Genomic DNA, 13579 nt, shown 5'->3' on the forward strand with positions numbered 1-13579 from the left:
TGCCTCCATCTCTCGCCTCTTTCCATTTCTTGTTCTCCTTCAATCTCTTTATATCTCACTCGGTTTCTGATTTTTACTTTTCCTTTCACTAAAGAGGTATAAGCTGCACTACAAATTCCTAACCTTATTTCCATTTTTACTGTCTCTTTTTTTTTCCCCTTTTTCATTCACTCGATTTCTTCCATGATTTCATTATGTTTATTGATTGATTTTATCTTATTTTTCAGAGATGATTTTTTTCTTCCATTGATTTTCAAGGGAAAGATTACATTCCTGGATGAGATCAAGCCTATCGAAAGCCAGCAATCTCACTCTTGTAAAGAATGTGCTTTCTCCTGTCCCTATTTATATGGTTTTATTCTTTTTGCTGCACCGATGAAAGTTATTGAAGCTTTAGAGAAAAAAATTCGAGATTTTCTTTGGGACGATAGTGAAGAAAAAGATAACCATTGTCTAGTTGTTAGAGAGATCGTGCGTACCCCGTTCAAGAATGGTGGATTAGGGGTTAAGTCTCTTTGAAGCATGGACAGAGCTCTTGTCTCCAAATGGTTGTGGAGATTCAATAATGAAAAAGATGTCCTCTAGAGAAAATCGGTAGCTTCAAAATATAGGTCGATAAATTTGGATAGAGAAACCGAGGCTCCAAAAGGTGCAGGTGGTTACGGGGTCTAGAAGGGCATTTACAAGCATCTTGAATTCTTCAAAGGAAACTGTACTCTACAAGTGGGAGAAAGAAATTCAATTATGTTTTAGGAGGATCATTGGGCATGTACTGCTCCATTCTCTTCTTCTTTTCCTAATATTTATGCCATTGCCACTACAAAGCATTTGACAAATGCTAGATGCGCTCATAGGCTTCATCAAGGAGGGGATGGAATTTTTGGATTGGAAAGACGGTTATCTCAACTTCGGATTGCTAAGATAGGTTCTCCCACGTACTACAACTATCGAAGGACTTCAATTAGGTCCGGGACCAAATTACATCAAATGAAGCTCAATATTTTCTCGGTTAACTATTTATATGCCAAACTACAAAACGAAGCTGATTTACCCAATTTACATCTCAGTATCTAGTCTAGGTCGTGGCCTCAAAAGATATGGTTCTTTTTTTGCTTGTACTCCACAAGAGATTAGCTACTATGGACACTCTACACATATAAAAGGAAAATTAGTCGTAAATGGGTGCTTGTTGTGTCGTAAAGCTGGAGAATCATTGGAGCACCTAACGATTTCCTTGTAGTTTTTCTTTTGAAATTTAGAGGCACTTCGTGAATGTTGTAGGTTTCATTGGTCCAATACCTAACTATATTTATTAAATAATCGAAGACTGGATAACTCGTATGCCACATCCGTTAGCAAAAGTGTTGTTGCCAGTCATTCCTGCCTCCATATGCTGGTCAATTTGGAAGTGTCTTCATAATATTGTTTTTGAACATGGTACTTCGAACACTCAATGGGTAATTCAATAAGTCAAAGTTCAAGCTTATACTTGAAGCAGAAATGAATGGAGGTAATGATATTATCTTACTGAGAATAGAGTTTGACTCTGGCCGGGAGACGTTGACCTCTGGCTTTTGGCGATTAGGGTAGCCGAATATAGGAGAGTGATGCGTCTTCACTCCAGTATCCATGGATACTGGTCCGCCTCCTGATCTTGGTATTATTTTTTCTGCTTCTTCTTTTCCTCCTCTCCCTGTCCAGAATATCTCTACTGAAGGTTCTATTTTTCTTGGCTCTTCAAACCCTTGGAGGGGTGAGTCTCCCTATTCAAATTGGAATAACGTAGTTAGTAGATCTAATCCAATTCTTCCTAATTCTTATGAGAATTTAGTTTATGTTCCCCCATCAATGGTAGATGGCAAACTCTCTGCATTCATGAATAAGGATGATTTTAGGGATTTGGTTAATGATTATACATGGCTTGTTGTATGAGGTTTTGTTAGTTGTAGTTTTCCTTATTCTATGGTCAAAAGGGTTGTTGAGAAAGCATGGAGGATCAAGGGGAACCTTGAAATGATATTACACGGGGAAAGAGCTTATATCTTGAAATTTTATCCTGAGGAAGATATAATCACTGCACTTGAGCATGGTCTAGTATTCAAGTCGGATGTCCCCTTGTTTGTTAGGGGTAGGGAACCATATGTTGAGCAAGGACTGGAAAATATCCAGGCGGTGCCTGTTTGGATGATTCTGAGAGGAGTACTTGTTCACTACTTCAATCCAAAAGGGTTGAGCATCATTATGAGCGTGATAGGTAAGCCACTCCTACTTGATGGCCCGACTACATCAAAATCTCGTATGGCCTATGCGCGTGTATGTGTAGAAGCTAACCCAAAGTCTTATTTGAAAAATACAATTCCTTGGTAACAGATGAAGGTAGAAAAATTAGTGTTGGAATTAAGTATGTTTAGAAATCCCCACAGTGCTATAAGTATTCGACCTTTTGTCGTAATGAAGCTAAGTTCCTATTACCTCCAAATAGGCAGAAGAGATAATTAATGTATATGGATCAAACAACCCCCTTGTGTGAATTGAAGAGATGGGGGGTGCAAAACCCAACAACTGAAAGTGAATGGATTCTTGTATATCACAAAAAGAATATGAGATTGAGCAATGAGCCGTTAAGCATGGAGACTACTACGCCGTTGCGCATGCTGGTGGATAACTCTGACCCTGAAATACCCCTTGGGTTTGAATCTCCCGATGATTGTCGTAAGTGTAATCATATTAATAATCTTATTTCCACATAATTAACTGGTAATATAATGGAAGCAAGGATCGTTCCCACAGAGAGCAGTGAGTTTTGGTTGTCAAGGTGTCACAAAGGGGGTTTTGTTTTAGATTTTAAACAAAATAAATAATCAAAGAAAATAAAGTTGAATTGTAATCAATAAATAGAAATATGATCGAGGAATCCTTCTTCTTTAATAAACCGTCAATGAGTTATTATAGTTTCCTACTCGTCGTTAATCATAGATTATCACCAACCGTGGAATAACAGCTAGATCGGTGTTATCCCCTAAATTCCTTATATCACTGGACACAGAAGTTCTCTTTTACTAGAGATCACTCAAGGTGTAATTTGGTCGAATGCTTTATCTTTTTTGAATTTATAGGTTGATCCCACTAGTTAGACTCTTAGATCAAGGTCCACTTTTTATTGTTGTTTATACACACAATCGCTCCACAAAATCCTCTTGTAAGGTCTCGTGTTCTGTACTTGTGTACAAGTTATTCGACGATTACTTATCTCCTAACTCAATACTAGCAATAGATTTTAAATCAACAAATCAATTTAGTTGGCCACATAAACAATCCATCAATCAATCATAAATATTCATAATTGTATAAACAAATGATATATAATAACTCAAATCTTGTTTACAACTTAGAATTCATCCTTAATAAATAGGTATTTAGCTACTCATGGATGTAGAAATATCCATGTTATACATATAAGAAAAGTTTAGAGATATCATTACGATTGAGGAACCGCTCTGAAACCCTAGCTTTCGATCCGTGTGATGTTTCTCCTCTCCAAGACTTACAATTTCGTGACATTTTGATATATATCATTCATGACCTAATACCTCCTTTAATAGGTTCATATTTCTTGGCCTTCAAGTATCTAGTTCGGTTCAAGAATCCGACCCGAACATATGAAATAAAGACCCTAATTGTGAGTTTTGGCCTTCAAAAGTATGCATACCTGTTTGCATACTTAAATTTCAGTTAAATCCATGGGAAATAAGTATGCATACCCGTTTTCATACTGAAAATCCATTTGCATACCCATTTGCATACATGCTTGTCTTCGGTATTCGATCAAAAGCTTGTTTTGCCCACAACTTCTTCGTCCGAACACGGAATGACCTCATTCTTTTTGAATTATTTTCCTATTTCAATTAATTTCAAGATGGTGACGAGAAATCCTTAATTTGAATGAGTGAAGCTTGGTATTTGGCCTGTCTCTTGATTTTGAGCGTTTTGCTCATTTTCGTCGCACTTCTTCCACTACTCTTGGACTTGGGCACTTGGATACTTGGAATACTTCTATTATTAGCTCTTTTCAGCACTTTGTAGCTCCTTTTTGGATGATTCACCTAATAAAGGCAAATAAGAGAAAACAAGAGTAATAATACGAAAACATGCAAGAATAATAGCTTAAACAAGTATGGAATGGATACTAAAATCATAGTATGAATTATGCACTTATCAAATTCCCCCACACTTAACTTTTGCTAGTCCTCGAGCAAACTCAATAAAACTATTCCTAAATACAACAGTTCTCTTTCATTGAGAAACAGTTACACTTAACATGTATAACAAGCCTTTAAACCCCTAGGTGTCCCTAATGGACGAGTTATAGTCTCGTGAGGGTTTACAAGAGGTATACCCACAAAGCCTACTCCAATTTCTCGCCTTGGAATAACCCCAAGGGATAGACACAAAGTAGAAAGCCAAATAATTAGCCTGCATAAGTTCTTTAGCTGCAAACATCCCACATACATTCCAATCATCACACACAAGCACTTACTTATGTGTGACATTCAAAATGATTGCAAAACTCTACTAAGATAGTCATCGTACTTGTTGCGACGTTTGCCATAACACTCGCATACTTAAATCACATGGATAGATAAGAAAATGGAAATAGAAAAGTGAAGTGTGCAAATGTTGACTAAAGTGAAAGATGTTACCCACAATACTTGTATGAATGTCGTCAAAGGATTCTTATTTATAGCGCAACAGTTGAGATAAGCACCCATTTAAGTCGACCACATGATTAGATACTCTAAGCGCATGTTCCTTTTCAGCAAGTATGTGATAGTTGCCTTGGATCCTACATTCCATGCTTGTTTAGGCGACGGAGACAGAGACAACGTTTCACACATATCACAAGCAACAATTTGTGAACTATCTTAATTAAAGAAGCACCAAAGACGATTGAATCATATATGAACCTACATTTTACAAGAAAAGGAAGTATTACATCCTAACATTTACATTGCAATGATTCATTAAAACATCTGGGAGTCTGAGACGGCTAGACAAGATTCAACATTATCGGTTGCGCAAAACTGACAGTGCAAAATGAGTTCCTCTTTTCAAGCCGTTGATGAAGGGGAGAGTCGTAACGTATCTAAAATGTTTGCAAAGTACCACATCTTTCTCCTTACAATACTTTCCCATTTTAATTTCTTGAACCCTGTTTACTCTCAGTTCACAAACGAAACCCCATTTTGTAACCCTCCGGAAAAATGAGCGATCGATGTCGTACCATATCTGAATCATCCCGTGTTGTATTATCTCGATGTCAAGCGCTTTCTGAAGATGTTCAGGATGAGATATTTTGGAAGCTAATGTTAGGGTCTGAAACCTTTACACTGGATTTAAACTGCAAAAGAACTCAAAAAAAGGGATAAAACCCTTTGATCTGGGGCGAGCAGCCTCTGCCTTTGAGAATTAACGTAACAACTTCTTAATATTGATGATAACTGCCGAGTTACAAGTTTAGACTTGAGCTATATAGCTGAAATAACTTGATAAGCAAGCAACTAACTAAAGAAACTTGTAAAACTAGGAAACTGAATGCTAAATACGTAAGGAAAACAAATACTAAGCAAATAAGATAATTGTAATAAAGGAAGTAGGAGTTGGCATCGCAACATCCCACCCTGCCTAAAACAAGGCTTGTCCTCAAGCTTCTAATTGTGGAAAGCGTGCAATAAGATCATAAGCATCTTCCCAAGTTGCATCATCTTTAGAGTGACCCTTCCATTTGATCAACCATTTTGTAGCAGCTCCGTTTCCCTTCTTATACATCTTCATGTCCAAGATTTCTTATGGCTCCCATTTATCATAATCAATAATAGCATGCAATGTGGCTTCAACAGCAGCAGTAGGGCCTAACTTCAATTTTAACTGTGATACATGAAAGACTGGATATATTCTACTAGTGCTAGGCAAGTCCAGTTTATATGCCACAGTTCCAATTCTCTCGAGAACTTTAAAGGGACCATAAAAACGAGGTGATAGCTTTGAAAAAGACTGATTAGCAACTGTTATCTGCCTGTAAGGTTGGAGACGGAGATAAGCAAAGGCATTAACTGAAAACTGGCGTTCAGTTCTATGAGAATCAGTGTATTTCTTCATTCGATCCTGCACATCAGATAAGTTATACTTAAGCAGCTTGAGTGTGTGATCTCTGGCACGTAAGTTTAAATCCACATCATTCACAGGGGTGGATCCCGGCAAATACGCCAAAATTGCTGGTGGAGGACGGCTGTAAAGAGCTTCATATGGTGTCATCTTAATGGCAGAGTGGTAGCTAGTGTTATACCACCATTCAGCCCATGTTAACCACTTAAACCAATCTTTTGGTTTCATTCCTACAAAACATCGAAGATAACATTCGAGTGTACGATTTGTGACTTCTGTTTGACCATCACTTTGCGGATGATAAGCTGAGCTCTTGCATAGTTGTGTTTCTTTCATTGCAAAATAGGCTTCCCAAAAATTGCTCATGAAGACAGGATCTCTATCACTTGTGATGGTCTTTGGCATTCCATGAAGTCTTACTACTTCTTTCACAAGGCAACAAAGTGTGCATATTTTGTCAGACGATCAACAATTACCAAGATTGAACTCTTACCATTAGAAAGTGGAAACCCGTCGATGAAATCCATAGAAATGTCGATCCAAATATCTGAAGTTATGGGTAGTGGACTCAACAGACCAGGAGGAGCCACAGCTTCAGTTTTATTGCATTGGCAAACCTCACATTGTTGAATAAATTCTTTAATGTAATTCTTCATGCCAGACCAGTGAAAACTTTGCTGTAATCTTTTAAGAGTTCGCAAATAACCAGAATGTCCACCCAACGGAGTAGAGTGAAAATCATGAAGAAGTTTTTGATACCATTCCGAAGAAGAAACAACCACTATTCTTCCCTCATAACGCAACACTCCATTGACGTATGAATAATGATGTTTACTATTAGGGTCTAGATGCAACTAATCAATTAATGCACGTAGATTCGGATCATTATGACATTCTGTAATGATGTCATGAACACCAGTAAAAATTGGTGCACTTAATGCCAATAATTGAGGGTTAACAAGTCGAGACAAAGCATCTGCAGCCTTGTTTGACGAGCCACTGCGATAAATGATTTCATAATCATAACCTAATAATTTGGAAACCCACTTATGCTGCTCAATCGAAGAAATACGTTGCTCTAAAAAATACTTCAAACTTCTATGATCTGTATAAATCTTGAAATGTCGACCAAGCAAATAGGGTCTCCATTTGTTTACTGCAGATACAATGGCAAGCATTTCTTTGTCATAAACAGATAAGTTGAGATTCTTACCAGATAATGGCTTACTGTAAAAAGTTATAGGTCTTGCAGATTGCATTAATACAGCACCAATACCACCACCAGAAGCATCACACTCTAAATAGAACTCTTTTGAAAAATCAGGTAGTATAAGAACAGGTGTAGTAGTTAGAGCATGTTGTAGTGATTTGAAAGCAACAGTTGCTTCTTCTGTCCAAATTAAATGCATACTTCTTTAATAGTTGAGTTAAAGGAGAACTAATTTTTCCAAAATCCTTCACAAATTTTCTATAATAGGCGGCTAAGCCCAAAAAACCTCGAAGTTCTTTAACTGAAGAAGGGATCTTCCATGAAAGAATGCATTGTATCTTCTCTGGCTCCACAGAAACTCCATCGGATGAAATCAAATGTCCAAGGTGACCAATAGATTGTTGTGCAAAAGTACATTTAGATTCCTTAACAAACAGTTTATGAGTCCGCAGTAAATCAAAAACCAATTCCAGATGCTTGAGATGATCATCAAGAGTCTCACTGTAAAGCTGAATATCATCGAAGAAAACTAGTAAAAACTTGCGTAAGTAAGGCCTGAATATATGATTCATTAAACCCTAGAATGTTGCGGGAGCATTGGACAATCCAAAAGGCATGACCAAAAACTCGTAGTGGCCATCATGAGTGCGGAAAGCTGTCTTTGGAATGTCAGCTTCATGTACACGAATCTGGTGATAACCATAGCGTAAATCTAACTTGGTAAAGACTTTCTTACCATATAATTCATCCAAAAATTCATCCACTACCGGAATTGGATAACGATCTTTTATGGTTATCTTTTTAAGAGCACGGTAGTCAATACACATACACCACGAGCCATCCTTCTTTCGAACCAAAAGAATAGGTGAAGAAAAAGGGCTAGAAATAGGCCTTATGAACCCAGCTTGTTGCAGTTCACCCACGATCTTCTCAATTTCATCTTTTTGAAAATGTGGGTATCTATAAGGGCATACATTCACAGGTCCAGCTTCAGGCAATAAGGAAATTTTATGATCTTGTAATCTTGCTGGAGGCAATGTTGTTGGAGTGGAAAAAATATCACTGAATTTTGAAAGAAGTTGTTGAATTCCAGGTGACAATGATTGTTTGGCGGCAGAAGTATTTAATGCAACTAATTCCAACAGAATTCCATAATTTTCTGCAAATAATAAACGTTGCATGGGAGATACGTTCATAATCATTACAGTTGATGATTGGTTACCAGTTAATGTAACGGCTGTGTCATTCATACTAAACTGCATAGTCAACTTTTCAAAATCCCAAATAATTTCTCCCAACGTGCGCATCCATTGAATTCCCAAGACTGCATCACAACCACTAATGTCCAGCAAATAAAAATCAACAGAGAAAATTGTACCTTATAAATGAATAGGGATAGTGCAAAATCCTTTAGTGTTTAATTGACCACCATTACCCACAGTTACACGTAAAATAGCATCAGATGACGAAACTGCAAAACCACATTGCTTGGCTACTGGGATGCAAGAAATTATGTGTAGACTCTGAATCTATGAGAAGTGTGAGAGGTCTAGCCTTGGCATAAACAGTGATACGCATAGTATTAGGAAATGTAGAACCCAAAAGTGAGTTAAGAGAGATAGTTGGAGTAGATTCCACAACAACAAGATCGTCACTTACTTGGTGATCTTCAGTGGTATGCTCAATTTCAGTGATGTCTTCAGAAGAGGTAGGATCCATCTCTAAAAGCAAGAATCCTGGCTTATTAGGACAAATATGTCCAGATTTAAACGGTGCATCACAATTGAAACAAATACCTTTCTCGCGTTTTTCTTTCATCTCTTCCCAGGACAACTTCTTATAACCCGTAGGAAGTGTAAGCTTCTTAATTGGAGTAGTAGAAGTTGATGCTTCACCTCGAAGTGGATGGGGACGATAAGGTTGGCGTGCAGGAAGCTTATGAACTGTTGCATAAGCTTCTTCTTGGTGAATTGCCTTTGTAAAAGCTTCATTCAAAGTTTGTGGTGCAAGTAGTTTAACCACACTACCAATATGAGGTTTAAGAGAACGAACGAAGCAGCTGATCAAGTAGTCATCTGGAAAATCCACAAAATTCAATAATTTTTCAAAAGCAGGTATGTGTTCTCTGACTGTACTAACCTGATTAATTGTATTAATGGCCAGACGAGCATCAACAAATTTCTCAGGTGAAAAGCGCGCACGAACATGAGCACAGAACTCCAACCAAGTCACAATTGTGACCTTAGTTTGGTACCGCTTAGTTTGTTTCCAGCGGTACCAAACATTAGAATCCCCTTTTAAACTAGAAGCAGCAATGGTTATTTTAAGAGCATCTTCGGCTTGATGTACACTGAAGTACTGATCAGCATTAAAAATCCACCCATCATGATCCTCTCCATCAAAGGTAGGAAATTTAAGATTGATTGCATTGGCTCTGGCAGCAGGTGGCGTTGGGGGTAGAGGTGGAGGAGGCGGATGAGGACCATTGCCATTACCATTATTAGTGTTCACCTGAGGAAGATATTCAGCAAAAACAGCATGAAGTGAAGCTGTTAATTGAGTGTTGATAGATGTTGTAGTTCGTGTAAGCTGAGGGTTGAGAGCTGTCGTTAAAGCCGTAGTCATGCTAGTGGTGATAGCATCTGTTAAAGTTGTGTTGTTCACAGTTATTTCTTGCTGATGAGCAACTCGTTCTTCTTCCCGTTGTTGACGTTTTTCAACAACTTTGGTCTTGTTCTTCTCTTCTTCCTCAAGGTGTTGTTTTTCCAAAGCAGTAACTAGGGTATCAATGCTTTTAGACATATTAGTAAGGCCATCGTTTACTAGTTTCAGATTCTCTGTATAATTCTGACCCATAACTATTATTATTTTTGATGAATTTAGGGTTTGATCTAAACCTCCTCTGATCCAAGTGTTAGGGTCCTAAACCTTTACACTGGATTTAAACTGCAAAAGAACTCAAAAACAGGGATAAAGCCATTTGATCTGGGGCGAGCAGCCTCCGCCTTTGAGAATTAACGTAACAACTTCTTAATATTGATGATAACTGCCGAGTTACAAGTTTAGACTTGAGCTATATAGATGAAATAACTTGATAAGCAAGCAACTAACTAAAGAAACTTGTAAAACTAGGAAACTGAATGCTAAATACGTAAGGAAAACAAATACTAAGCAAATAAGATAATTGTAATAAAGTAAGTAGGAGTTGGCATCGCAACAGCTACCAACAAAAGCCGCCTCGTTATCTAGGTGTGTATGCAATCTTTTTCGTAAGATAATTTCTAAACCTAGTTTTATCAAGATTCATGTTAATAGATCTATTCAAAGCAACAGAAGCAACCCTAAACTCTTGTTTAGTCATCGCTGGGTACTCTATTCCCCTAAGATTTACTCTGTACCTGTAGATGATGCTTCAATTTCAGTGGCATCATCATCTTTTTTAAGTGTTGTATATGAAGGAGCAGTTCTGATGAATTACCCATTTGAATCTAACAAAATGTATCATCACCAATTCTTGGGTTCATTAGGCTTGATTTGCTTCAAGCTTCGTGTTATTGACTGAGGAGCTGATTATCGAAGGAGACTTGAGGAGGAGACTAAATATAGTGTTTTGAACCCATTAACACGACAATTTAAGGAATTTATTATGTAAATAGTGGATAGAATTGGTAATGGCATAGCCTATTGATTTGATTATGACAGCACAATTGATGATTACAAACTAGTATCAATATCAAATAATGGTGATTCCTCCAATATTGAAGTTTATAAAGTGAGATCAAATTCACAGACTAGTATTCGGGGCACCCCCAAATACTGGTTTTATTGTGGCAAAAGATCTTGTGGTGTGTTTTTAAATGGTTGTCTTCATTGGTTGGGATGTATTTCCCCCTACGCCGTATCTATATTGTGTTTTGATATCAGCAATGAGATAATGCTTAGTATCCCATTACTTGAAATGATTATCCCCTCTATAGCTTCTCCCGGAGAAGTTCATAAAAGTGTGGGAGTGTTGGGAGACCGCATTTGTGTAGATTTTTGGGATTCTGTTAGACTTGATGTATGGGTGATGCAGGAGTACAGAGTAAAGGAATTTTGGAGAAATTTATTTAGCACAAGCCAAGTACCCATCTCGAATCAAATGCCATCTTGGAAGCCACTATTGTGCTTTGAGGACGGGAAAATTCTTGTGGAGTATGAATTTGAGGACTTGTTTATATTGGATCCAACAACTAAAGCAGCTAGATTAGTGGGGGTCCGTGATATCCCTATGGGCGATAATTGAGAGAGTTATGTGGAGACAATAGCCTCACTTGGCTCTAATACTTATATGGAAAGGCGGATTACAGATGGGACCGTGAAGAATCCCAAGCAACGACGATTGAGGTAAAAATATCACATGGTATGAAGTTTTTCAAAATTTCAGTCGTTATATGTTTTGAGTCTGCAACTATAACATTAGTTAATAGTGGTATTTCTCGTGGACATGTGATTAATAACCCTAACTAAGTATCAGAGCTTAGTGGTTCTGCTCTAGTGCAACTTGATCTGCGAACAATTGCTTATATCAGTTTTAAGGTGGGTTTAGTTATCTATTGGTGCTTATTTTTTTGATGTCATTAACGGTGAAGCTAGTCAACATTTTATTTATATGTTGCTGCTATGGCCTTTTTGGGTTTTCTATAGCAAGGTTTAGTTCATATGAGGTTGTTTAGTTGATATTAGAAGGTCAAGACTGGATTGATAACTGAATTTGTTGGAGCTATTTTTCTATCAATATTCTTGAGTTTGATGTAGAATCTGTAGGTGTTTGATGCTATAAAACAAGAGCTTTGTAAGTAGAACTAACTGAGAATTATCCGGATTTAGTGAGAGCCCAATGAAGAGTATCATCGGTATGTTGAAATTCGAGTGATTTGTTTAATCTGAGAAGAGCTAAAACTTTTTTGTAGCTTGGGAAGGTCCCATTGAGTGTTATTTTCATGAATAAAATGCGACATAGGCAACTGGGCGAACAAACTTCTGAGTTAGGAGGTTACCATAGTAAAATTGTTTAACGATTTGTAGACCCTGTAAAATAGTCCTCCAGTTCCATATAACCGATGGTTAGAAAGATTCTGTAGGTAGAACTTTTTTATAAAAATATCTTACTCTCGTGACTTGTACCCATATTGCATTGGGTCCTGTTAGCAATCTCCAGGCTAGTTTGGAAAACTTGACAAGGTTAAAAAGATGGGTTTTTTGAAGCTTAATCCACCAAGTCGTTTAGGAAGGCAAAGAGAATTCCAAGTTGTAAAGTAGTCACCTTTTGAGTTTGCTTTGTTCCACCAGTACTGCCTCTGGATTTGATAAAAAAGTTGTATAGTGGTTTATAGCATATTGAATTAGTGCCATTAAATTTAGAACAGACTGAATTTGAGTTGACCTTCCTGTTTGGTTTAGTAGTTTACGTTGCTATCCTTGCAGCTTATGTTTTTCTGTGTGATTTGGTTTTGATTACTTTGACCATATATATTGCGGAACATTTTGGTGAAATTTTTTGCTTGTTCTGAATATCTCAATGACATGCATCTTTTACCATCCATACCTGCATATATAAACTCAATGTTGCGATTAGTTAGAAACTCTACATACACACTTTTGTCACTGGCATGGGCATTTAAATACACACTTCCATATGCTTTCATGGATGAATGAAATCTATCTAAAGAAGAAACCGTGTTATGCAATTTTTGAAAAGTTTAGGTATGAAACAAATTGTGAGTTTAGTAATTGAAACAAATTGTCACAGGTAAATGCAGTTTTAGGTAGCTGACATTCATCATATGCTAGATGAATGTGAGTTGAATCTCTTAGCCTTGTTAGTCGACCACTTAACTGTTTGCCTTTGCCATGTTTTATTTACTTGTCTTTGACAATGATACATAGCCATCTATGTAGGGATGTAGTTATGTTTCTCTATGTTCTCATTTTTTATTTAGATTTTCCGCAATTTCTCTTTTATTTGATTATTTCTGAATCGCAAAGGCAAGATATGGAAGAACAATGATCCATGTTTTACCTAATTAGTAGTGAATACACCGATGCAGAACTAATCAACTGAATAATCTTACTTCACTTGTGTTTAATTGCTTTATTATAAATTTTATTTCCTTGGTGAAAAAGCGGGGGTCTAACAACACCATCCAATATTTCGCTTAGCAATCT

General features: G+C 37.2%; 1 protein-coding gene and 1 long non-coding RNA gene across 2 annotated transcripts; one reads left to right on the plus strand and one right to left on the minus strand.

Moving 5' to 3' along the window:
* Positions 1-2: 2 nt before the first annotated feature.
* On the plus strand, positions 3-1273 carry LOC113297989. Its single transcript, XR_003333943.1, has 2 exons — positions 3-96; positions 228-1273. It is a non-coding gene; the product is annotated as an uncharacterized LOC113297989 (long non-coding RNA).
* A 5743-nt stretch (positions 1274-7016) lies between these two features.
* LOC113295004 lies at positions 7017-10228 on the minus strand. The gene is made up of 5 exons (XM_026543366.1): positions 9217-10228; positions 8853-9108; positions 7993-8710; positions 7659-7881; positions 7017-7552 (listed from the first exon to the last, which is right to left on the minus strand). The coding sequence occupies exons 1-5, from the start codon at positions 10226-10228 to the stop codon at positions 7017-7019; spliced, it is 2745 nt and encodes a 914-aa protein (XP_026399151.1).
* Between the last annotated feature and the right edge of the window lie 3351 nt (positions 10229-13579).

This window comes from Papaver somniferum, chromosome 7, assembly GCF_003573695.1.
Source record: "Papaver somniferum cultivar HN1 chromosome 7, ASM357369v1, whole genome shotgun sequence".
NCBI classification, from domain to species: domain Eukaryota; kingdom Viridiplantae; phylum Streptophyta; class Magnoliopsida; order Ranunculales; family Papaveraceae; genus Papaver; species Papaver somniferum.

What these genes read in the sequence shown, in the direction of transcription:
- LOC113295004 (XM_026543366.1), bottom strand. Translation starts at nt 10,228, where the DNA reads ATGGGTCAGAATTATACAGAGAATCTGAAACTAGTAAACGATGGCCTT. An exon ending in ATGGCCACTACGAGTTTTTG is followed by an intron (nt 7,882 to 7,992) that starts GTCATGCCTTTT and finishes GATGATATTCAG; the next exon opens with CTTTACAGTGAGACTCTTGA. An exon ending in TTCAGTTAAAGAACTTCGAG is followed by an intron (nt 7,553 to 7,658) that starts GTTTTTTGGGCT and finishes TAATTTGGACAG; the next exon opens with AAGAAGCAACTGTTGCTTTC.